The sequence below is a fragment of the Tasmannia lanceolata genome, unplaced genomic scaffold (genome assembly GCF_043159265.1).
Source record: "Tasmannia lanceolata isolate RefF3 unplaced genomic scaffold, GAP_Taslan_0.1 ptg000029l, whole genome shotgun sequence".
NCBI lineage: Eukaryota > Viridiplantae > Streptophyta > Magnoliopsida > Canellales > Winteraceae > Tasmannia > Tasmannia lanceolata.
The window spans coordinates 2387831-2413806 of NW_027518706.1; the positions used below are offsets into that span (position 1 = coordinate 2387831).

General features: G+C 38.0%; 2 protein-coding genes across 2 annotated transcripts; both read right to left on the bottom strand.

Annotated features, from left to right (window-relative positions):
• Positions 1–1138: 1138 nt before the first annotated feature.
• LOC143859128 (putative F-box protein At3g25750) lies at positions 1139–3738 on the bottom strand. The gene has a single exon (XM_077369809.1). The coding sequence runs from the start codon at positions 3208–3210 to the stop codon at positions 2161–2163; it is 1050 nt and encodes a 349-aa protein (XP_077225924.1). The 5' UTR covers positions 3211–3738; the 3' UTR covers positions 1139–2160.
• Positions 3739–5047: 1309 nt separating this feature from the next.
• On the bottom strand, positions 5048–24547 carry LOC143859246 (uncharacterized protein At2g29880-like). Its single transcript, XM_077369955.1, has 3 exons — positions 24389–24547; positions 6592–6927; positions 5048–6121 (listed from the first exon to the last, which is right to left on the bottom strand). The coding sequence occupies exons 1-3, from the start codon at positions 24431–24433 to the stop codon at positions 5549–5551; spliced, it is 954 nt and encodes a 317-aa protein (XP_077226070.1). The 5' UTR covers positions 24434–24547; the 3' UTR covers positions 5048–5548.
• Between the last annotated feature and the right edge of the window lie 1429 nt (positions 24548–25976).

The window sequence follows — 25976 nt, forward strand, 5'->3', positions numbered from 1 at the left end:
AATTTAAAACCTTGCATATGACTATCCTCTATGCCTTTCTTTGTAACTTTTATAGAATATATAGACGGTAATGCAGTCACAATCAAATCAAAAAAATTTCTTCTTTTACACACCAATTTTTCATCAGTAATATTTCATCCAAGAACAAAGGTTGAAATGAACAGAGGATAACAAGTGTATCCCAGGATAATATAATCCACTGCAATGTAGAACAACCCCATCAGTGGAGTAGACACTGAAACTCATGAAGTGATATTGATCCAACCACAACTGAGAAAGTATTTGAACAGCTCTAAGACCAGCTCATTTGGCTTCTGAATCTTCAAAAAAAAAAAAAAAAAAAAAAAAAAAAAAAAAAAAAAAAAAAAACTACTTTGAAAGTATAGTTGAAAAGGGACAGGCTTGGAAGGTTTACTCTTTATATACGTTTTGTTAATCCACTATACAGGTTTCGTATATACCAAAGTGAAAGGCATCTGCACTCCCTTGTTTTGATAATGGCACTCTAATTAGTTATATATGATTTTCTAATTAGCTGTTAAATTCTGTTACAATTCCTAAAAAGCTATCGATAACCAATGAGAAAATATATTGATAGAGTAGTGTCGTTATAATAAAGGAAAATGCTAAAAAGAAAGTCATTTTTATGCTTCTTCCTAAAATATACCTATTGCCCCAAATGCCATTAAGTACAGCTTGATCGGATGCTCCTAGCTCCTTGATCCATGAGGCCTCATTTAGGGTTCTGCCAAGAGTAATCTTACACTTGGTATGCCCGCTCATGATGGGATCAAGATCATGTGGGTCGTCTCATTATGTTCTACAAGATCAACGGTCTCGATTTCACATACATGCTCCCCATTCCCCACTGGAGGACCCAAAAGCTAAACATTGATAGTAAAAGTAACTTTGTGTAGGGATTCCCTATCAAAATAAGGGAATACAGGTATCATTCCCAATACAAAATAGTGCTCCAATTGGCGAGGGTAGAGAATTGAATGTCTGGGGTTCAATATGGCCATTGAATATTAAATAAGATGAACGAGTCTATCAAAATTTTAAAATTAAAGTGTAAGTAGAACCCTTTGCTTGTCCTAATTCTAGTTAATCTAATCATGGCATACTTCTACACAAGATGTAGACCATTCATTCAAGGCCCCAACCTGGGTATGCCACAGCCAAAAATCAAACCAAATAGACAATCCAAGCCATAGTAAGTAGTTTGTAGTGATTGGATAAAATCCTATCTCTGTACACTCCTCTTCCAGTGTATGTTGATCCAGACCACCCACTTGGCAGATCCATGGATGGGTGAAGATGGGCCTAAAGTCTGATCAATTGGGCAAACCTAATTGTCCATTTAATGTATCTTTACTTCTAACTGTGGGTGGTTTTTCCCATCAACTGACTGTTTTCAACAACCCCATTTACAGGAAATTGACTGAACACTAGAACAGCCCAAATTCAAGTGATTCTCAATGCTACTGCCCATTGGTGGGGTTTGCAAATGGACGGTTTTGATCAATGTAGACATTGGGACCAGTAAGGGCGAAAGAGCTAACAGATAGGACCATCTCAGAAAAGGAATCAAAGAGTAGAAGAAGAAAGAGGAATAGAGCTTACAGAGAGAACAAAAGTTTTGGAAGATAAAAAAGAACTTCATAATAAAAATTTGAAGGACAGTGAAACTACCAAAGGAGTAAAAGCTTTCCCAATAACTATGTCTTGCTTAATGACACCATCTCCAACTGATCTATAGGCAAATTGATTCAGCATAAGCCTACGATCTCGCCGCACCTTCATGAATCCTTACTGCAAGCAATATTGATCGGACCGGCAATGACTCATAACGCCTCTCTTACCATCTGGGTCTAGATTGCCAACTGAACCACCATCGAAATTTAGCTGAATATAGCTCAATAGAACGACTTTAGAAGCAAAAATGTCATTGAAATAATCTCCTCCATAGAGATCTTTGGTTGAAATCCTTGCAACTCCCTTCTTATCTATGCTCATGGAATAAGAGGAATAGAACCTTCCTTAGAAACAAGAATCAAATGACCCAGGGAGAAAACTAACGAAGTTGTATCCTAAATCATACCCAAAACAGGCCCATACGTAGTCCTGAAACAAGATAAATAGAACAGAGAAGTACTCATTCTACCATGGATTTGGTGTAACCCAAATGTGTGAAAACATGAATGAATGGTAATTGCTGAGAAGATATGGTTTTATACTACAATCCTCCAAGTGAAATACCCTCAATTCAACACCACTTTTACAAGTAATGTCCTCATCAGTAAAATAGATGCAATTCCCTCTAAAACCAGGAAAATCAGACGTTGACAGAGATTTACAGCAGCTCCTACCCAAGAACAGAACGTGATCACCCAAGTTTTTCACCTCAACCCAATGAGGAACACTCAAATCTAGCTTGAAAACTTGAAGCTTAAGTGTTGATGCGACACAGAAATCCAAAATCCTTGAAACCATCAACAACTCCCCACAAGATTCTACCAAATGGACTAGCCGATTGAGTTCACAGTTCATCGGCGGCAGGACTTTCTGGGATTTAGGATGGGGGCCTAATCTACAAATCCTAAGCTCCCAGCTAGTGTTTATGGCATACAACGATCCCTTACAAAATATCGCATCCGTATAATCATAATCTCGATCTTCAAAGACATTCCATGTTCCTTCTCCTAATCTACAGAATCCTAATCTGTTATCATAAAGAATGGCTGCAACTACACAGTCAGTTGGAATGGAATTATTACAAGTAGGGGGCGACGAAAGAATCGCCTTCCGAATGTAACCTGGGCCGGAGCATGGAATCGATATTTGGGATGGGAGATGAATTCGAGCTCTTGAAATTGGGTTCAAGAGAAAATTTCCTTTGATCAAATCAGTCATGATCAACCATCCTTCAGAAGATCCACAACACCATCGCCCACGAACCTCAGGCAGATTTAGCTTGTAAACTCTTTTCTCAGTGAGACAGAAAAAGCCTTGAATCTCACTGTCTCCATGGCTATAGAGCATTATCCATGGGGGTTGAGGTGCCAATGGATGACACCTCTCGGCCATGACTGATCTCCATGAGACACATACACCGCCAAACCGGAGATAATCCGTAAGGCTCAAGCGTTTTAAAATCAACCCTAGAATTTCTTTGGGAAGTTGAGACCATCTGTTGTTTACTACCTCCATGATTCCTCCCTTCTTTCTCCAGTAACTTTTTGCTAGACTTGTTTGGTACAGAAGTAGAATTTGAAATTGCTCAAGAAATCAGACAAACCCAATACTAGATTCATACAAAAAACCCAACAGTCCTATAATTTCCTCTGTTATGTGAGACTAACTCATATTTTCTACATCCAGGACTTCTCCCTACTATCTCAAGTAATTGAAAGTGCTCATGAAATCAAAGAAACCCAAGACTAGTTTCAGAGAAAACCCAGTAGAGGAATTGTCTTCCTATGATTAACAAATCAACCCTAGGCTAATTAGAAAAAAGGAAATTTTGGATATTTTTCTCTCCTCTTTCAAATCTCAGTAGGGTATTACTGGAACTCCCATAAAGAGATTATATAGGGGGAATTCAGTAATGGGAATCCAAATCCAGATGTGAGGAAACCAAGAGGAAATGAAGGGGGTAAAAGGAAAAAAGTGGGATAGCTGAATTGATTCTTCTGCTCGTCTTTTTTATGGTATCCTTCAGCTTTTTGTGCTTTCACACTAGCAGTCTACTGCTTCAAAGCTAAAGAGCAGAAGTCATTTTAAATCTTTTCTTAGACAATAAAGAAAGCCCACTTCAAATCAAAAGCAAAAGCAAAAGTCAAAAGCAAAAGCAATTGAAGTTTTTAGAAAAACCAGTTGAAGTTTTTACTTTGGTAGACAAGCATGGGCCATAATCAGATTCTTGGAAGGGGAGGATGAAATCTTCAACTTCATTCTTACTACAACCAAACAGCAAAACCAACGGCCATTATCTTCCTCCTCATGGACTCTTTTAACTCTAATAAGCATTGGTGGCCCTGCCCTCTTTCAGGAGCTCAGAGCTTAGAAATTAATCCATATCATATGACAAGAAAACTTTTTATTTCAATGATTTGGAGGGAAATGACTTGATTATGGTTATGATAATTTGAGGATCCCTCCATGTAAAAATTAAATAGGATTAGCAAGAGTTTATCTGTTTTCATGTGTTAAACAAGTAGGATATTTTAGAAATGTTTTCCTCTACACAACTTTTTCAAGGAAACTCCTGGAATCCAAAGAGGTCCTAAATTAAAAAATGAGAATTTTCTTTTTGAACCATCATTAAAATGAGAAATTGTTTTAAACCATCATTGTTTCACTTTAACTTTTAAAGCTAGGAAATGGGAAGTCTCTACTTTAACTTTTAATTTCCCACTTTTTTGTGTATCCATACTGACCCAGAGAGCTTGTGTTCTTTTTCTTAAGAAAAAAAAAAAAAAATCCGTGGAAAAAAAAATCCAGGGTCCAGTTGGTTTGCAAATTTTCAAGAAAATGATAGATAATAATTTCGGATCCTATGATAGGGTACCGAAATAAGCCCATGGATCTTGTCAGTTTAAATTCAGATTCCAATGGTCCATCGGACTGTCTTGGTCCATTGAAGCCCATTACTTTATGGAAGGGTGAATAATCTCTACATTCCCTTGTTTTTATTAGTGACACTCTTTTTATTACAACCGTGGGTGGGATCGATCTTAAAAAATCAACATTGGGCCCCACTTATGGGGCATGTGTTTAATCAAGACCGTTGATCTAGTGGACCATCATGAGTGGACCGACCACAAGGTTTTGGTCTCGTTCTCAATACACACCTCATCCATAAAACTAGGGCCTACAAAAATTCAATAAGTTCAAGGAGTTTCGTTATCAAAACAAGAGCGTGTCATTTCCCCAAGGGGAATCAGAATAGCATGCTGATTACTATTCTTGATTCCAGAAATCCAAAGGCAGAACTGAACAAAAATCACCCACTCAAATGAAGGCCACAAACTTTTTGCCATTACAGTATCTAACATTAAAACTGAATCCATCTATTCACATCATTGAATTACAATCAACTTGCAAATAGTAGAAAACAGTTTTTTTTTTTCAAATGCCAAACAGTACAAACAGTTCAGAAGTCAGTTTCACTAATTCAATGCAGTATCCAAACTACAATGGAAAATGATAGTCATCCTCAAACATAAACACATCAATATACTCTCTCCTACCATTGATTGAACACTTCCCAATCCCACCTGAGCCCGCAACCGAATCAGACTAAGACTAAGGCCCTATTTGTATAAGATTATGCCAACCGATTGTGAGTCCAAAACCTATTATTGGACTCAAAATTACATAAAAGTTTGAGTCTGATAATAGGTTTGAGGCTCACAATCGGTTGTCACAATGTCACAATCTCAAACGAAAAGGGCCTAAGCAAGATCCTTCACTCAAGATGGGAAGGCGATCGGTAGCCGGTGAAAGACATATTCTGCTTGTTCCCTCCATCTGTTCCTCGAATAGGTTATGAACGAAGTTTCCTCATCAACCACTTTCTTCGTAGCACGACATCCATATCCAAAAACATATTTGCTTTCCTTTCATCTACTAAAAGATCACAAGCATCTAAGATGAGATCATCATCTATGTCGGGTACTGCCCTAAGTGCATCTATCAAGTTCTCGGAATTCCTTTTATTCTTATCCGCTAATGACTTGAGAGCAACAGCCATCTCATTAATGGCATCCATCATACGGTCTCCGGTGCTCCTCGGCAGCTTTCCAGAGCGTTGAGAGGTTGACGGCTCTGCAGATCGACGCTTGCTCTGTTGAGGAGATATATCCATGGCCCCACCTGATTGTGATGTCTCATCTGGCACATCGTTGAATGGAACCCTGTGGTCAATACACTTGACTGGAGATTCTTGACCTCCTGATGCTCCAGCGGCCTCCCCTTCTAAGGCACAATCCCCGAGGAGTAGAACATCGTGACCTGAACTATTGAATCTTCCAGCAGCGATTGTATTCCCAAATATCACTTTCAAATCATTGAATTTCAAAATAGGCCTGAATCTATACTTGGTTGCATCAGGGTGTGCCTGCATGTATATCGTATATAAAGCAACTGGCAGTTCTAAATAGAGGAAAGAGTTTCTACTCTATAGAGTAGATAACATATCTACCACGTCACTCCCAAAATACAGGGGGCCCACATTTTTTGGATGATCCAAACCATTCGTTTGATAGGCCCTGACATTGATAGGGTGTGCCCAAAAAATCAGCTCCAGAGGATCATCCCAACCCTTCGATTTGTCCACTTTTAACCTCCACAAATCGAAGGGTTGGGATGATCCTATGGAGCAGATTTTTTTGGCACACCCTATCAATGTCAGGGCCTATCAAAGGAATTACCTAAAAAATGTGGGCACCCACTGTATTTGGGGGTCGACGGAGCAGATAACTTATCTACTCTATAGAGTAGACACTCTTTTCTCTTCAAAATAACCCTCGAAATAACCCTTGATTGTATTGCATGTAAGTAACAAGATTTAATTTAGTAAACAATTACCTCGATATAATTGTTCCAAACAACGTCATCAGCTGTGATCATTTCTCGTTGTTCATCCCAGCCAAACCCACTCTGATCAAGGAGAAGCTTTACATCATTATAGAGCCTCTTCAAAGTTTTGTGTCTATTCTTCAAATGATCTTTACTGAATTGAACTCCAAATTTACTATTGAACAGTCTGGTCATGTGAGTCCATGCTTGCTTGCTAAAACCTTGACTGTTGTTATTACCCTTACCGACTTCATCTATCATAAGTTCGATGAAATAATGGGTCATTGGTTGTGTCCATATAGTCCTTGAACGATCATTGTTGGTAGGAGCTTGGGCATCCATTAGCTACACACTTGAGAATGTGAGTTTGAAACAATAAAAGCAAAAAAAGATGGTGTAGAAACTCATGGTTGACTTCTATGCAAGCACAAAAAATTGTAGTGTAGCCAATGAGAAGTTGTTAGTCCTCCCCATGTGAACTTTTAGTACTAGTATGTTTGCTAAATGCACGCATTCAAAATTAAAATCTATTGTATGGATAGATGATACAACAAAAAGATGCAAGCTTAAATTAATTAGAACATTCTAGCAAATACATGTTTTGGGTAAGATTACTTTAATATCATGCAACTGAGTGGCAAGTTTGCTTGTTATTGATTCTTCTTTTTGATTCATGTCAATGGTTTCATTTAGCTTACTTAAATATGGTTCCTTGGGTAAATTTACTGTTGAGATCTATCGTCGACAGTGTTGTTTAAGTAGTGGAATGCTCCCTGTTGTGGCAATCAACACATCATACAACATGAAATGCCAACAACCGTTTTAACTACAGATAGTTAATTTGATACTTTAATAATGGGTTATGGGTGATTGCATAGTCACTCCAAAACTGTGAAACAAGTCTCTGACCCTTGAATTACCTCATTCCCAGGTACCCTTTGTTTTGTGATAAGCAAGAAAAATATGAGTTCTGCTTAACTCAAATTACAAGAACAGAAGGTAAGAAATCCCCATAAAAGAAGCAACTTTTTCTCTCCAAGATGAATGACTTTTCACAACTAGAAAGAACATAAGATCCAATAACAAGAAAACAGACAGAAAGAGAACAAGCAGTAAGAAGTGATGGGCAAATTGAGAACCTGATCAGCTGCCAAGGCAGAGTATGGGTATAACGGGAGCTTCATTCAAGAATCTAAAACTGAAGGCTCTGTGGAGAAATTATTTTTCAATGAACAAAAAGGTGAAAATAGTTTTTCTTAACCTTTGCATTTTTACTACTAAGATGTTGGAAGGAGTCCTCATAAAAAACATTGTAACCCTATGAGTAAGATGAACACATTCTAGCAGATGAGGACGAACTCACAGGATGGGATATACTGAAAGACTTCCTAGTGATCATCACAAAAATTGAAAGAAATTGAAAATCAGCCCTTGGTCAAGTGAGTGACTAATTGCAGTTTATTGACTCAAATATAATCGTATTACAGGCTTTGATCTGAATCAAGTCCATCAACTTGGCAAAGAACTTTAAAAAGTGACAATGTAGCCTTGAAGGAACAAGTAAATGATTCATTGAACTGCTTGTCCATCAAGACAATGCCATGAAATCCAATCCCTTCAGATTTTTAGGATTAGGATTCTTGTCCTTCAAACATATTTGTAATTGCAATGCACTTTTCACAGATAGGACATAGCAAATTGTTGCAGCTCCTTGGTTAAAAAATTCTCCGCCTTTATGGTGCTACGTCATTAAATTAATGGATGAGAATGGCCAATAGCTTCGCATTCGCAATGGTCCAAACTTTGAGCTCAAGCCCATATATATAGGGAAATGATATATTCGAGCCCTTTTCTTCCCTAGCCTGATGGTCGAAGGAAAGGCTAATACTTCGCTTTGGTACCAAATCTGATTCAGGATGGATCTGTGGGAGAACTAAAAAAAAATATTTGCAATATGAGGGATTTAAATTTCTGCAGAAAATCTAACAGCAGATCTGAAAAGAGGTCGTACGGAACAATCCGACCGTTGGATCATCTCAATTCTTGGATATGGTGTAGTGGATTTAAATTTCTGCACAAAATCCAACAGCAGATCTGAAAAAGAGGTCGTACGGAACAATCCGACCGTTGGATTGTCTCAATTCTTGGATATGGTGTAGTGGTATTACAGGAATTGATATATCCACTTTCGGAGCAAATCCGATCATCCAATCTTAAATCTGGGTGAAAATACAGAATCCGCACTTTTGATAAATCGGCGGTCTAGATGTAATTTCAGGATCAGTTCCAACTGTTGAATTACTCCGGGTTTTGGATATGCGAGAACCTATAAACAGCAACAAACCGTAAAGCTTGGCCTTGATCGGTCCGTTAGATGAAGTCTGGTTAGAACGGATCTGCAGAAATTGATTAAGAAAGAGCTGACTGGGCTATCGGCTGCAAAAGGTAGGACTGTTGGAAATCGAGGGGATGGGAAACAACATGAGAAGAGATAGAGTGCAGGGATAAATGACTAGGTTGGAAATAAAGGGGTAGATATTCTTGTTGGGTTTGAAAATCTACGCACAGAGATCAGAGGAGTCCAAACAGAAATCAAAACTGATAAAGTAAATAGAATAAGAAAGATGAACAAGAAGATAAACCTGGAATCGCTCAAGGATTCTAGGACGTCACACCTAGGGTTAGGGCTCCCAACCACTAACAGTCCAAAGAAATCTCTCCTCTGGTTCTAGGCTTCCCACCTAGAAGAACCACCTTTGCACTTGCCGGGAAACAAGAGGCTTCATAGCTTGCTACCCCACTTAAAATTTTCATAATACAAGTCTGGGCCCTATTAAGTAATTTTGATAGAAAAAGACTATGGCACAGCTACTATAACTTAAGGGACTTAAAAGACACCTAAAATACACTTAAAAATTAAGGGAAAATTACATATAGACCCCCTGTGGTTTGGCAATTTTCCACTTTAAACCTGTGGTTTGGAAGTTACCAACGACACCCCCTCAACTTTCCGTGGGTTTTTTAACGTGACGGAGTGCACGGAGAGGGGGAAATGACTGTTATGCCCTCGTCTTCCCCAATTGAAATTAGGGTTTTCATACTTGAAAACTGAAAATTAGGGTTTGATTCAAACCCTTGTTTATTTATCAACATAAACCCTTGATTTAGGAGTTTTATTTGTCTTCATTCACATCATTATCGTGATTTGCACATAAACCATAATATTTTAGGGATTTTTGTTTTGTTTTTATCAATATTTTTTTCTTGAAATGTGGTTTGATGTAGCCATGGCGTGGGGTTTCATTGTCTTTGGTGGAGGTGACGGCGGTTACCAGAAATGGCAACGGCGGCGGCGGGAAATAACGTAACCCTAATCCCTTTGCAAATGGCTAAAAACCAGTGATAAAGGGTATTTCTGTTCTCAAAATATTAACCATGGTTAGTTTTAGTCATTCCATCAGGTTAAACTAACGGTCCGTCAACGGAGGGGGTCTACTTAAAAATGTTAGGAAGTTGAGAGGGTGTCTTTGGTAACTTCCAAACCACAGGGTTTAAAGCGGAAAATGGCCAAACCACAGGGGGTCTATATGTAATTTTCCCAAAAATTAAAATATGGGTCCTAGGATGGTCTCCATCATCAGGCCACCCCCTTGTAGTGTAAAAAGAGTATCGATGGCTACTCTATTTACGCTACAAAGGGATGGCCAATGGAAGAAAAGGCGGTAAATATATCACTTCCCTTTATATAGGGGAATGCTAACATTTCGGCCTTCATTGACATGTTAGTAGGATGTCCTTTTTTTTGGACAAAAGTACCGCTAATTAATTAATTTTTATAAATCAATAGCATGGGCATATTCATCGCTACATATTTTTTTCTCCTTTCCTTTTTTGGTAGGTAAGCTGGGATTTAACCTCGGACCTCAAGGTTGAAGAACATCATCTTTACCAATTGAGCTAGAGAAGGGCTTCATATTCATCGCTACAGTATTTCCCCCCTTCCCTCTTCGTACAAACAACGCTTTCCTCATTTTCCTCCTTTCAATTATCCTTACCAATTAAGCTAGGAACAAGCTATCAAGTGGAAGATATCTTGAGAGAATGGCAATTGGTCGTGCAAGAGAATGAAGCAAGGATAACCATCGCCCCAAAATGGCATCCAACACCAAATGGGGGGTTAAAGTTGAACTCTAACGAGAGTTAAAAGGAAAATCGGGCCCCGCCAGTATTGGAAGAATAATTCGGGACTCCAACGGAAGGATGCTAATCTCGTATTTGGGTCTGGCTCCAAATATGTGACTCAAATGAGGTTGAAGCAAAGGTGATATTATGGGGTGTAAGCCCAATGGTTCAACGATCACCCATATCTTGATTGATCACAAACCCAAATTGATTGAATCTTATACACTAATGATCTGCCTGTTAGCATTGTGGATTGAGTTCAGGTCATTATGAGATTACTCCACAAGCAACTCAAATGGGAAAGACTCATGGCTACCATATCAAGCATTGACAAAGGACCATGGCTGGAAAATTCAAAAGGAGAGCAATCTTACGAAGATCCAAAGTCACCATGCACTCAAGGTTGTCAAGTTGAAGACCATGAGACCTAGGATGTATTTAATGTAACTCAATCCTCTCTAGGTCTAGTTGGTATTCAAGGCTCAAAACACACCCTGACAAACATGAATATGCCCCTAAAAACAACTTTAATAAAACACAAGGGACCCAAAAATTTCAACCCAAATGAATGTGTTTTTCATCCTCTTTCGGACGCCCGAAGATGAGGGCAAAAACTTAACCGGAAGGGGTATCATTTCAGAGACGCCCAAAGCTACTTTCGGGCGCCTGAGCACATCTTCGAGCACCCAAATACAGATTTAAAAAAAATATATAACGGCTAGTTCTTAAGGCTTCCAAGAGACTTCCGAACTAGCCGTTGGAAGACCAAAAACAGCTAGTTTTGAGCTCATCTCTTATAAATACCTCTTCTAACTCATTTAATACATTTTTGGACATTTAAGAATTATTATTGAACATACCTACAGCTTGTGAATAATCATTAATATCCTCACAAACCCTCTTTGAGCTTTGAATTGCCACCTTGATCTTTGAGAGGATTGAAGCTAGGAATCTTTGTAAAATATTTTGTTTTGTGAGGAGAGTGTTATCATTGTATTATTTGCCTACTAAGAGGCACAAGAGAGCTTTTCTTTCTTCTTCAAACACTTGTAAAGAAGGGTGTTACCCTTGGAGAGTTTCAAGACTCGAGGTTGTAAAGCGGCCTCGGATCCGGCCATCATGTGGAGTCCAAATAGTGGAGAGCCCAAGGAGATAAAAATTGGAAGAGTGGAGAAGGTCTTTTGGATAGATCGAGACACTATAAATTCTTGTGTTCATTGTTTTGGTTCGGACTTTGGTTCCCATGAACGTGGAAGTGCTTCGTGAAAGTTTATGTAAGTCCATGGAAACGATAAAAATTTAAGATGGAGCGTTAGAAAATGCTAAACTAAGCACAAATAGACACACCACATAAGCAAGAGAAAGACAACCATCCATAATAGTTTAACGAGATCAAATACTTAGTGACACGAGTTTTAGTGCATCTCTAAAATAGTAAGGTAAATTCTAAACATAGATATTTCACTTGTTTTGAAAGCTGATGATCATGCCATTTCTTTTACTTCTCAACTTGCTCATCTTATTAATGGAATGTGCACTAATATTTCCTAGACATATGAAGCTTTTTGGTTATGTGGGTACATCAAGGAATCAAATTTCGAATTTTGGTTCAGACTTCGATCCCCATGAGAGTCAAAATAGGTAATTGAAATTGGCATATCTCCACGTAAGTTTAAAACCATGCTTCCAAACAAGTGGACAATTATGAAAAGAAAGCAGGGTGTTCACAAATCATAATGTAAGAGCAAGACATATTTGTAAGTGTGGTGAATGACACATTTGATGGTGGTGAGTAGAACATCCTTTCCATGATTTCGGGTAGTGATAGATCTCATACTGCTTGGATTCTTATGCAAGAGCATCCCCTAGGAATCTCCACATCAGCCTGAGAAGCAAAATTATTGCACTATCGATATCTTGGGTAAAATGTCTCCCATTCTTCCGCTTTGTATCGGCATTTGATCTATGGGAGGGATGGAGGGTAGTTTCAGTAGGGAAAACCGGCCTCGGATTATTCGGCGTTGGGAGGCTCCTACTTTTGGAAAGTGGAAATTGAATTTTGATGGTTCGAGTATTGGAAATCCGGGTCTGGGTGGGGTTGGCGGTTTGTTCCGTAATGACAGTGGAGAGGTTGTGTGGGCCTATTCCGGCCCTTTGGGGAGATGTGATGCTTCAGAGGCAGAAGTGATGGCGGCATATCATGTTATCATGAGATTAAATAGAGAGTGCTTGGATAATACCATTGTGGAGGGTGATTCACTCAATGTGATTCAATTCTCAAAAAGAAAATTCACTCAATGTGATTCATTGGTTGAAAAGCGTGGCATTGCCTCCTTGGAGATTTTTATCCTTTTTTGATGAAATTGAGGAGCTAATCTCGGGTTCGTCTATTGCCTTCGATCACGTGCGGAGGAGTGCTAATGGAGAGGCGGATGGGTTGGTTAGAAGTGGGGTTGGTTGTATGGAGTTGGAGTGGTTTGATTTTCTCCCTCCGTAGCATATTTTGCATTTTATGTTTTTTGCTTTATTGTATTTTTCTTTCTTTTTCCTTCCCTGTACATGTGGGTGTGATCCATCTTGGTCCCCCGCCCTTATTTTATACTATATCTTTGCCATTTCAAAAAAAAGAAGCTGATTAGCATAGTTATCATTAGTACAAAGCATATAGGGTGGCTTAGTCATTTGCTCCTTTTTACATGTATTTTTTAGTCATTTTCATAACTAGGGGTAGTTTAGTCACTGATTCCTTGTAATTGGCTACTATAAAAGCCAACTTTCCCTCTTGTTTTTTTTTCAGCATTTTTATGACATTATTTATTCTGAACTATGATTTGGCCGACACTTCGAATTTATTGCCAACACACGTGTCGTGTCCACGCGCGTCGACACTCTTTTAGACACTTTTAGATGTACTGCTAGAAGTGTTAGCAACTTTATATGTATGTATGTGTATGAGTGTGACACTATTTTTAGTTTTTTAGGGGTTTCCATGTCAGATACCTCGTATCCGTGTCGAAACTTAGTCAAAACTCGGCACACGAATCCGTGTCCACAAATCATGAGTATATGTACTTTCTTTTTTAGCCGTGTCCCCATTTCTAAATTTTGGGAGTTTGCCGTGTCTGACGCCCCGTGTCCGTGTCGAGACGCAACACTCGTGTCCGTGTCACAAACAATAGATTCTGAATCAACGTGAACAAGATGAAGTTTTCAATCTATTTTTGTTTTAACAAACGAAGTTTTCAAAAAAAAAAAACATATGCGAGGAAGTTCCCCAGAGCCTCACCCCTATTTATGACCTATAATAGAAACGATTTTTGGGTTTCCTTTTGTCAGAAAAAAAAAGTTTTTCTGACATTTAAAAAAACCCAGGTGAGAAAATAATTACTATGAGATGAGTTGTTGCATTTTAAAAATGTGCCACACGGAAGAATCAGGAAGCAAACACTAATCTACACATCATGTTTTGAAGGTTGGGTCCCTTATTTTACACTCAAACATAGCATGGGCAAAATTGCTACTGTGTGTGTGTGTAATTGTGAAACAAAACACACCAGAAATCAGTAAAGATAAAAGTAGGCATAAATATGTGGTGAGAACCATATATTAGTTTGTTTTGGGATCATGGGAGGGGAAAACACACATGTGTATCAGTCGATGCACCAACTGATCCCAATAACTGGAACCTTGAAACCTGAGGCCTCACTAGAAGCAGGTCAATGATAGAATAGCCTTGCGAATGTGGCACTAGTAGCAGGTCAGTTCTTCTCTTTGGCAGGAGCAGAATGGAAGTTGAGTTGAGAATGGGTTTAACAAATACTTGCCAGATTGGGAAGCGAGCGCGAGATGCGATGCGGGAAGCGAAAGCGGGAAGCGAGGGTTTTAGAAAAGAGAAAATGCAGGACGAGAAAAGCACTAAAGAAAGTAAAGAGAAAATGTGTGGAAAGTGTCATTGAATGTCAACATGAAGCATATAAAAAGCCTCGTTGGAAGTGAAGAAGTGCATAGAAAGAGTAGGATTGTAGTAGGTTAGGGAGGATGGGTTAATAACTTAATATAGGTATGGATTACAAGTAGAAAAGAAGACTTCACAGTTAATTAGAATTATAAATTTCAGGAATTTATAGCTTAACATATATTTTTTTAAATGGCCAAGAATTGCATTAATAAAAGACCGAGATGGTCCAATAAAAATACAACGAAGAGAAAAGACAGAAAGATAGCAAATAAACACCGGGCGAAATAAAGCGAATAAACAAAAAATCAAGGATGAAGGAAGTCATAATTCTCCAAAGCTTCCAACTGAACTCCTCTCTTGGCAAGAGAATCCGCTACCTCATTAGCTGATCTTCTAAAGTGATGAAAGCAGATCCACATAACTTTCATTTATAACTTAAAATGAGTTTTCAAGTTTTAAATGCACACTTTTTTTAAATACGCTCCTTCAACATTATGAAAAGGAGAAAATGTACTTTTAGGAAGAAATAATCCCCTAAATAGGAAGCATACTCTTAATTAAGAGGAAACGTGTAGGAAGCGTTTGAGAAGCATGTTTCCCAAAGCTTCCCCAAAACTTGGGAAGTGAGAAGAACATAGCTTACGAAGCGAGCTTCCCATCCAATTAGGAAATTTCCGGTAACTATGGTTTAACATATACTTTTTTTTTTGAATGGCATGCTTTAACATATAGTTACTTCCAGTAATGTGTCATTATAAAAAATCCACTCAAAAGATCCACAACACTGTCCATTGCGTGCCTCGGGAAGGTTTAGCTTTTCTTTCCACAAAGGAACTATAAAAGCTTCGAATCTTTCCATATGAATTCTTGATGAGCATATCTAATAAGAAGTGACTCGTGCCAAGTTGATGGAGTAAAAAGTAGGGCTGCACAAAAAACCGTTCAAACCGATAAACCGAACCGAACCGGACCTTTCGGTTCGGTTTGGTTCGGTTTTTTTGCCCCTCGGTTCGGTTACGGTTTCTAAAATCAGAAAACCGATCCCATCGGTTTGGTTTACGGTTCAAAGAAATTTTATCCGAAAAATCCGAACCGAACCGGCAATTGTTAGAAACGTATAAAAAAGTAAAAAACCATGAAAGATTACAGATTACAGAAGGGAGTTGATATTTTCACCCCCCATGAAGTACGCATCCGCCCCCTTTAATCCTTTATAACGTGAACAGAAGTACAGAACAGTGGGCAAAAAAATCATGCTGGAGAAGTGGAGAGGTCGTTTTTTATTTCTTATTGCCTTATTGGTCCATGAAAGTGGGCCCAAGGGGAAAGAAAAATAAGAAAAGTAAAGTTGAAAGTTGAAACCCTAGCTCTCTCTCTTTCAAATTTTATTTTTCAATGCAAATCTCCCTTCTCTGTTTGTCTCCGCCGACAGCCGACCCTTCAGTCCTTCACCACTTACGACTTAGCACAATAGTGATCTCGTCATTCTCTCTTCTCTTGTCTCCTTAAAAAAAAACCCAATCTTGAAAAGGAGAAAAGACTGAGGTGGGTTTTGAAAAAGGTAAGAAACCCTAGCTCTCTCTCTCTTTCAAAATTTATTTTTCAATGCAAATCTCCCTTCTCTGTTTGTCTCCGCCGACAGCCGACCCTTCAGTCCTTCACCACTTAGCACAATAGTGATCTCGTCATTCTCTCTTGTCTCCTTAAAAAAAAACCCAATCTTGAAAAGGAGAAAAGACTGAGGTGGGTTTTGAAAAAGGTAAAGACTCACCCCATTTCCATCTTTGGGCCGACCCTTCACCCTAGCTCTCTGCCTCTCTTTGTTTCCATTTCCATTTTTAATTTTTGCCTAAATCAACCACCATCACTCATTCACTCCATCAGCCACCATCATTTCTGCCCTTGATTCTTTAGTTCTTCACCAAACATCATATCCACCATTTTCGCCCATTTCCAGTGACCTAAATCATTTTTTTTTTTGAACCATAAACCCCTCAGCCAATTGAACGAAGAAGATGGAAGCTTGACTCGCATCTCAAAGCGCCCAACGTCGATCATTTGGCTCCGGTGATTCCCAAGTATCAGAGAAAATAGCGAAAGAGGTAATAAAGCATTTAATGTGTTGTAGAATTTCTGTGGAAAAGTCGATGATTCTCTTCTTTTTCAGCTCCTAAAAAAACCAGTGATTCTTCTTTTCCAGACTAGAAGAAAATAAATTTTTTTTTTCTGATTCAATAAGTTGTATTGACTAGGGTTTTTCCATTCAAAACAAAAGCTAGGGTTTTTCCATTAAAAAAAGAAGCTTAGGTTTTCCCATTAAAAAAAAAGCTAGGGTTTTTCCATTAAAAAAAGCCAGAGTTTTTCCATTTTAGGGTTTTTTCATTCAAAGAAAAAATCGAGGGTTTTCTCATTCGAAGGGTGATTTCACTGTCTCTTGTGTTTTAATTCTAGATTACTTTCTCAGTTTTCTTTTGGACCAAACAGACTTTGTATATTTTTATCCCACCAGGTACCTTTATTCTTCAACTCTCTTTTTCTTTTCTTTTTTTCAATTAGGGTTCACTGCTTCTTTTCTTTTCAATTTTTTTTATCTTGAGCTGATTTAATTGGATGTGATCATAGCATAAATGGGATTTGCTTGCCAATTTCACGGCTGATTAGTTGTTACATTCCTAATTGCCCATGTTTTTCTAGTCAATTTTCTTGAATTCATTTGTTACTCATCACCTTCATCAAAACCTCATTCCCTAACAACATCTTTGGGAATTCTTCATTTTCTTATTAGATGTCAAGCATGGAAGATACCTCCGGCTCTAATCCAACTGTCGAGCTGAGCCTCGATGCTCCACAAGAAACCTATGCATCAAAGTCAAAGGTGAAAAAAAGCCTTACAAATCTGATGTGTGGGATCATTACACTAAAATTGCAAAAGTGGAAGGACACATGTCTTCTAAGGACAAGGTAAAGTGCAATTATTGTCGTGTTGAATATGTACATAGTAGTGCTAATGGGACTAGTACAATGCGCACACACTTACAAAAATGTGAGAAGTATCCCTACAATAATGACAAGAGACAAAAGCTTTTATCCTGGCAATCAGTGACACAAAAAGAAGGAGATAATAGTCTTGTCTCTTGGAAATTTGACCAAGATGTATGTAGGGATGCACTTGCGAAGATGATAATAGTAGATGAGTTGCCCTTTAAATTTGTAGAGCATGAAGGTTTTAGGTATTTTTGTAGTGTTTTGCAACCCAGGTTCAAGTTGATCTCTCGTTTGACTGTAGCTAGAGATTGCTTAGCTTTGTATGCTGTGGAGAAGAAAAAATTAAAGGGTTTGTTGTCTAATGAAAGAATTTGCCTCACTACGGATACATGGACCTCTTTGCAAAACATGTCTTACATGTGTCTCACCGCTCACTTTATTGATAAAAATTGGAAGCTTCATAAGAGAATAATCAATTTTTGTCTAATTGCTAGTCACAAAGGTGATGCCATTGGAGGGGCAATAGAGTCGTGCATACTTGATTGGGGTATTGAAAAATTGTGCACAATAACTGTAGATAATGCTAGTTCCAACGATATGGCTATTGCATCTTTGAGAAGAAGAATTGTTAAGACAAATGCTAGTTCACAAAATTGTTTGATGTTGGATGGTGATTTTTTGCACGTGAGGTGTTGTGCACACATATTGAATTTAATTGTGAAGGATGGTTTAAATGAGGTGAAGATGTCAATCAATAATATTCGTGGGGCAGTTAGGTATATTAGGAGTTCTCCTGCTAGAAGCCAAAGATTTAAGGAATGTGTGGAGAAGGAGAAAATCACATGTAAGAGTCTTCTTTGCCTAGACATTCAAACAAGATGGAACTCAACATACCTAATGTTAGATGCTGCATTGAAATTCCAAAAAGCGTTTGAACGGATGGAAGAGGAAGATTCATCATACTTGATTGATTTGAAGGATGCGGTTCCTACTGAATTTGATTGGGATAATGCTCGATTATTGCATAGATTTTTGAAGTCCTTTTACAATATGACTAATCGTTTATCTGGAACTCTGTATGTGACTTCTAATATATATTTTCATGAAGTGTGTGCAATTGAAAAAATTCTATTTGATTGGTCAAAAAATGTAGACTCATCATTGAAATTAATGGCAATGAAGATGAAGGAGAAGTTTGATAAATATTGGGGAGATATAGAAAAAGTCAGCATAATGTTGTTAGTTGCGGTAGTGTTGGATCCTCGCTACAAATTAGAGTATGTGACCTTTTGTTATTCAAGACTTTATAGCTCTGAAAAGGTTAATTTACTTGAAAAGAGAGTGAGGGACACATTGCATCGTCTTTTTGAGTATTACCAAAGGGTGGACTCACTCTCATCATCTTCAAGTAGCACACCAAAAGTAGCAAGTGACATGGATGTTGATCAACCAAGTGTTGAGGGATGTGAGCAAGCAAAGTCAGATTTCATGTCGGATTTTAGAAAGAAATTGAGACAAGGCAAGGGTTTGGAATGCAAGACGGAATTAGATAGATATTTGGAGGAAGATGTTGAGGAGGGGGAGTCGACATTTGAAATATTATATTGGTGGAAGTTAAATTGTTCTAGGTTTCATGTTCTCTCACTCATTGCACGTGATGTTCTAGCTATTCCTGTTTCTACCGATGCCTCGGAGTCAGCTTTTAGTACAGGAGGTCGAGTACTTGATAAATTTCGTAGTTCTCTAACTCCTAAGTTAGTAGAATGCTTGATTTGTACACAGGATTGGTTACGAGCTTCACCAATTCCTATAGATATTGAAGAGAACTTACATGACTTAGAAGATTTTGAGTTAGGTATTTTTTTTCTTTGTTTTCTTTTTTAACTTCTTGTTGGCAATTTTAATTAATTCCAATTTGTGTAGATGTCGATTCTAATACATATATAATTATTTTTCTTTTTTGTAGGCATAGCTAAGGATTTTGAAGCTTTTGATCTTGACTCATGAATAACATAACTCTTGAGTTACTTGATTCATGGTAACTAATTATGTTCTTGTAAGATTAGAGGAAAAGGGGTGCAAGATTTGATTCATGATAAATAATTAATTGAGTTACTTACTCTTAATCTCTTATGTTTATTTTTCAGAAAATACCTATGGGCTATGGATATTGGATTTGAGGAGAAAGGATGCGAGTTGATAGCTGGATGGCTGGATTGAGTTACTTTATTTCTGTTGATGACTTGATTTGGAATTTTGGATAATGGATATGTTCTAAAATAGATTGGGCAATGGTCTTGGATTTAGTTATTTATAACTGTTTTAATTGTCATCTCATGAACTCAATGTAACTGTTCCCTCATTAAGATCTTTTTAGTTTTTATGGTTTACTATCTGATTTTATCTTATTGCCATGTTATAATTACATAGAGTTTTAATATCAGATTATGCATGTACCCATAATGTATCCTTGTGACTTGTGAGCCTAGGTGATCTTCCCATTCAAAACATGATTTTCAGCTGAATCTATTGTCAGTCAGACAGTCACTTGGCTTCTGCCTTACGCAAGTAAATCATCAATAGTTTGGTTTTATCTGTTGTGGTGGATAATAAATATTCTTATTGTCTAATTCTATCTGTTGTTGAATTGCTTTTTATCTAACGAGAAATCTTGATTGATGGTTTGCAGAAAGTTGACACCACTCTACATTGCATCTAGCCATCTATGCTCTATGGGACTATGGGAGTATATGTCTTTAGAACAGATTATGCCTGGAGAAGCTGCATTTTGGGGTTCTTGAAGAGAGGATGATACTCTCTGGAATGAACAAATTTAGAGCTCCATATAAGTCTATTGGGATAATTATTCCAAATTTATGTTTGTTTCAGGGTGAATATCGGTGTTGGGGTTCTTGAAGAGAGGATGATACTCTCTGGAATGCATATTGTATTACTGTAGCGGAGATATTCTGCTGCTGCTGTGGTGTGGACAAATCGTCGGATGGAAATATGTAAGATCCCATTCACCTCACCAGCTAGATTTGGGAATTTCGATCTATTTCAAATATTTGAATTTGCTGCTTCATGTTGCGGTTTCAATATTTTTTGTAACTTGTTTGGATTGGAAATTGACTCCAAAATGTTTATATCGACTTGTGTTACTCTCAGCTCGTTGTGATTGCAGGCATTGTGTGGATTCTGTGGAACCCCCCAACCTCATGCGCGTAAGTCTTTCTTTCTTGATCATTTTAAATTTTTAGACTCCAAAATGTTCATTTATTTTACTGAAAATTGAACAATTACTTTCTTGGTAATAGATGGGCTGCGAGGGTACTTGTGAACAGTAATGAGGCTTGCAGACATGGAAGGAAGGTGTGAGATTGTGGCTCCTTTGAGTATATCCAATTGTCTGTTCTTTTAAATCATCTTTGGTCTTTCAACTTTACACTGAACAGACCTTCTTTGCTAATTTTGTGGCTTGAACTATTTTTACCTTCTTCTTGCAGGATGTAGGACTCCCAAGTCCCAAGTCATGTTGCTAGGTTCTCAAAGGCAAACCCTAAACTAAATATTACTTATTTCATTACTGTTTAGAAATTTATAGTACAATAAATATGACCCTATACTTTCCATATTAGTTAGCAATAAGTTTGAATTATTATGCAGTGTGTCATGGCTATGGAAACCTTTCCATGAACTTCCAGACTTCCAGATATGTAGATACCATTGCAAGGTGCTAACTGAAAGCCTGAATGTTGATCTTATATTTTACATTTTTGAAGTAGGGTTACAGCTGATGCCCTACTTAATCCCATAACTAACTTTTGAGTGATTGACTTATTGTACTTTTCAACACATTGATATGGTGTATGTGAATAATTGCATTTAGAAATGGCTTCACATGCTTTTAGGAGGACCACTTTGGTTTTAGGCTTTTAGCATGTTGAAAACTTGAAATAATAACCATCCGTTATTGTTTATTATGATTAAGAATCCTAGTAACAGTGCAGATCTGGCATAGGTTATGGGGTTTTGTATATAACATCCTTGATAAGCTTTCAATTTGTTTGTTTTCTTGAATCTTCAATTTTTGAACAGAACTTTTCTGATATAATCTTGTCTGACCCTTGAGGCTCAATTCTTTGGGCACAATGGCAGCAATCTCAATACTGCTAACCTTATGTAACAAAAGAAAAATCTATGTTGTTTAATATCCCTTATTACCCGTCAGTTGTCAATATGTCAAGTTTTTAGTTTTTCTCCTTTCAGAATCATATTTTAAGTTTTAACCTCTGGCTTACCTTTTAGTTATGTAGTTATGCCCTACTATTTTATAAGATGATTTGCAAATTAATTCCCACAATATTCATGTTAGTTTTGAAGATTAGTAGGAGAGGACCTGACTATTGAATTTTAATTGCTGTATCCCTTGGTGATTTTTTCACCGCTCAAATACGGATAAACCATGAACCGAACCAAACCGGACCGGTCAATAACGGTTCGGTTCGGTTCGGTTAGACTGCCTATCGGTTCGGTTACGGTTTGGGAAAAAACCAAACCGATGGGATCAGTTCGGTTCAAGAAACACCCTTAAACCGAACCGGACCGAACCATGTGCAGCCCTAGTAAAAAGAGGTAGGGACAGCCCGAAAACAACTTGCGTAGAAACAGTGAGGAAAGACTTGAGGGCTAGGAACATAACAGAAAACATGACCTTGGATAGGATAGAATGGAAGAAAATGATCCATGCAGACGAACCCAACTAGTGTCAGGAGTAGACTTAGTCAATTTGAGCCGGGTAGATCCTTTCACCTTCTTCATGAAAATTTTCTGAAGGATTCATTAGCCGACCCCAACTAGTTTGGGACAAAGGCTTAGTTGAGTTGAGTTGAGTTATTATCTAATAAGAATTGAGGATGGAGGATCTCAATGAGATAGAGAATTAAACTGAATCCTCCTCTTTCATTAGCAAACCTAAACTTGTTTCTCAGATTTCAAATTAGAAATATCAAGAAACCAACAAATACTACTTCAAACAAAAAAACCACATTCCCAGCCCAGCTTATCATTAAAAAAAGACCCTAGAATATATATGCTCATGCTTTTAAGTGATGAAATCCTAAGCTACTTGCAATAAGATTTCTTTCAGGCCCTGTTTGAACTACAGATTTTTTTTTTCCTATGATGGTTAATTTAGAGGGATATCATTACAAATTGAAGGTCCCTCAAAATAAAATTTGAACTGTAGTGTTCAAATCACAGTTGCCAGACTGGTAAGCGAGTGCGAGAAGCGATGCAGGAACCGAAAGCGAGAAGTGACAGGTTTAGAAAAGAGAAAATGCGAGAAGCGAAAAGCTATAAAGAAATAAAGAGAAAATGTGTGGGAAGTGTCATCATCACAAAGCATGTAAGACGACTCATCTGAAGTAAATAAGTACACAGACAGGGAAGATTAGGGAAGAAGGGATAATACCGGTAAGAATTGCAAGTAGAAAAGAAGACATCGCAACTAATTAGAATTATAAAATTTAGGAATTTACAATTTCATATATTTTACTCATGTATATTTAACATTCATTTGAAACTTAAAATCCCTTTGAAACTTAAAATCCCTTTTTAAGTTTTAAGTGCACTACTTTTTAATACACTCCTTCAGCATTATCAAGACGGACAAAATATACTTTTATGCCATGTTCGTTTGAGATTGTGACAACTGATTGTGAGCCCCAAACAGATTATTGAAGTAAAATTAAGCGGCCGTTTGGATACACGGATTTTAGAATCCGGGATTTCTTCAGAATTGTAGCTAAGAGACGAGAGAAGAAGCGGACCAGCCGTCGTTTTTGACTTCTCGCCCTTCTTTCCGTCTGCAAGAGAGTAGCAGATCCTCCCATATTTCCAAGTTTTAGAAATCTTAGGATGCAGGAGAGATTTTTAAAACCTGAATTTCTCACTTAAAATCCAAGAAACGCCGTCAAGACAGCATACAGCAGCTTGATCATGAACCCTCTTTTACCCTCTTTTCAAACTAAAAACCTGGATTCTAAAATCCGCGTATCCAAACGGCCCCTAAACGTATTATTGAATCCAATAATAGGTTTGGGGCTCACAATAGGTTGTTACAATCTCAAAACGAACAGGGCATTAGGAAGAAATAATCACCTAAATAGGAAGCGTACTCTTAATTAAGAGGAAACACGCAGGAAGTGTCTTGGAAAGCACATTTCCCCTAAACTTGGGAAGCGAGAAGAATTTAGCTTTTCAAACGAGTTTCTGGGAAAGGGAGCTTCCCATCCAACTAGGAAGTTTCCAGTAACTATGGTGTTAGAGAAGATTGGATCTTAACCATTGGTTGTAAGGAAAATGCGACCGTTGGATTAGTGTGTGGTATGTTTATCCCTCTGAGTGTTCTATATAAACACTCATTAGGGCTTATTGTAATCAATTCAAGAAACCAAGATTAGTGAAGACTTCCTAAATTTCACAAATGGTTCAAACTACTTACTTTCATGTGTAATTAAGCAATGGAAAAGCTTGAAAAGCCCGAAATTTTTTAAAATTTCTACAATCCAAATGGAGAATCTTATCTGGGTCGGTTAGGGCATATCCAAAATCCATATACATATGAGATAATACACGACAAATCGTTACTCAAAATGCAAAAAAATGAGAGAATTTTACCTGATTAGATGATCCTACTTTTTCCTTTTTTCTCTGACTTGGCATTTCTCTTCTTTCGTTTCTTCACCCCCTTTTTTCTCTCGATTTCTATCAGAACTCTCTCTCGTTAGAGAAGAAGACCAACGGAATAATAATAAGATAGGGTTAATATTATTAGCTTATCTCTTCTATCTCACTATGAAACATATTGTGATTTGTGGGCCCCTACAGGGGTCCACAATGGTTATCTTGTGTGCAGCTCAATTGGGGTTGTGGGCCTAACCTTGGTTGATCGAGACCGTCCGTCTAGAAGGCCCTATGTTAGATATCAAATGGCCCAAAATTTTTGTTAATCGGTCAATCTCAACCATCCAATCAAATGATTTGGAAACTTATTAATAAGTTTAATAAGATATATCTCTTCTCTGGCGACTGGCTATGGAACATTTTGGGCCCAATTTGACTGGGGCCCATAATGGCTGTCAAGTCTATCTTGTCTTGTGTGCAGCTCAATTGGGTACGGGCCCGACGTTGGTTGATCGAGACGGTCCATCTAGTAGGCCCTATTTTAGATATCAAATGGCCCAATAGTTATGTTAATCGGACAATCTCAACCATCCAATCAAATGATTTGGAAGCTTAATAATAAGCATTGAGCAGAAGAGATCTCTTACTCAGAACCAAGTTTTATGTGGCTAGGTTTTGACCGTCCATTTATAGGATCGGACAATCAGGATCATATGATGGAGATTTTAGTGTGGGGACAACTATGTAAATGTGAATGGGCCCAGTTATGTTACAATGAGGTCGTGCTTTCTTGGAACATTCCTACATATGCCAATGTTCATCAATTAAATCAATTGGATGATCTTAACCATTCATTTTGTAGTCATAGTAGTAGATAGACCACTGTGCCAAAATGGGGGGCCATAAGATGATCCTAACCGTTAGATTTGTGGGCCCCTTTTTGGATGGAAAGGTATAGAGAAACTTCATAAATTAAAAGATTAGCATTGTATCCAATGGCCCCCATTTTTAGGACATGGCCGATCTGAGGTAGGGACAAAAATGAAGTGCTTAGGTCATCCATTTTTGTGTGGGCTCTTCTGTACTTTTTGGGCTGCACAAGCAGGGCCCACGAAGATAAGCTAAGCTATGGATTTTGTTTTTTCAGTAATTACCTTACAAACGGGCCCATCCATGTGGGACTGGACCAGGATCCTATAGGTCACCTCATTTGGATCCACCATCAATGATCTCTATCACATGTGTGTTATGTAGGACCCGAGTTTGATCGTTCGCTAGGCAATTTCGCATAAAGCCATTTCGCGGCCCACTTTTGCAAGAGAGAATGGCCACCCAGATGAATTAAAAAAGACAAAATCTGCTAAAAAGTGAGCCTGTGCGGCGGCTCTCTCCTGCAAAAGTGATCCGCAAAATGGCTTTTCGCAAAATTGCCTAGCTGGTCATTAACAAGTTTGCAGCTTAACAACAAACAAAAAGAGTAGTGAACTCATAAATTTAGGGCCTTTTTGAATGCCCCCAAAAGTGACCTTAATTCTAAAGTGAAGGTCTCCCTTGCAGAACCCAACCGCATGGGCGCCTCATT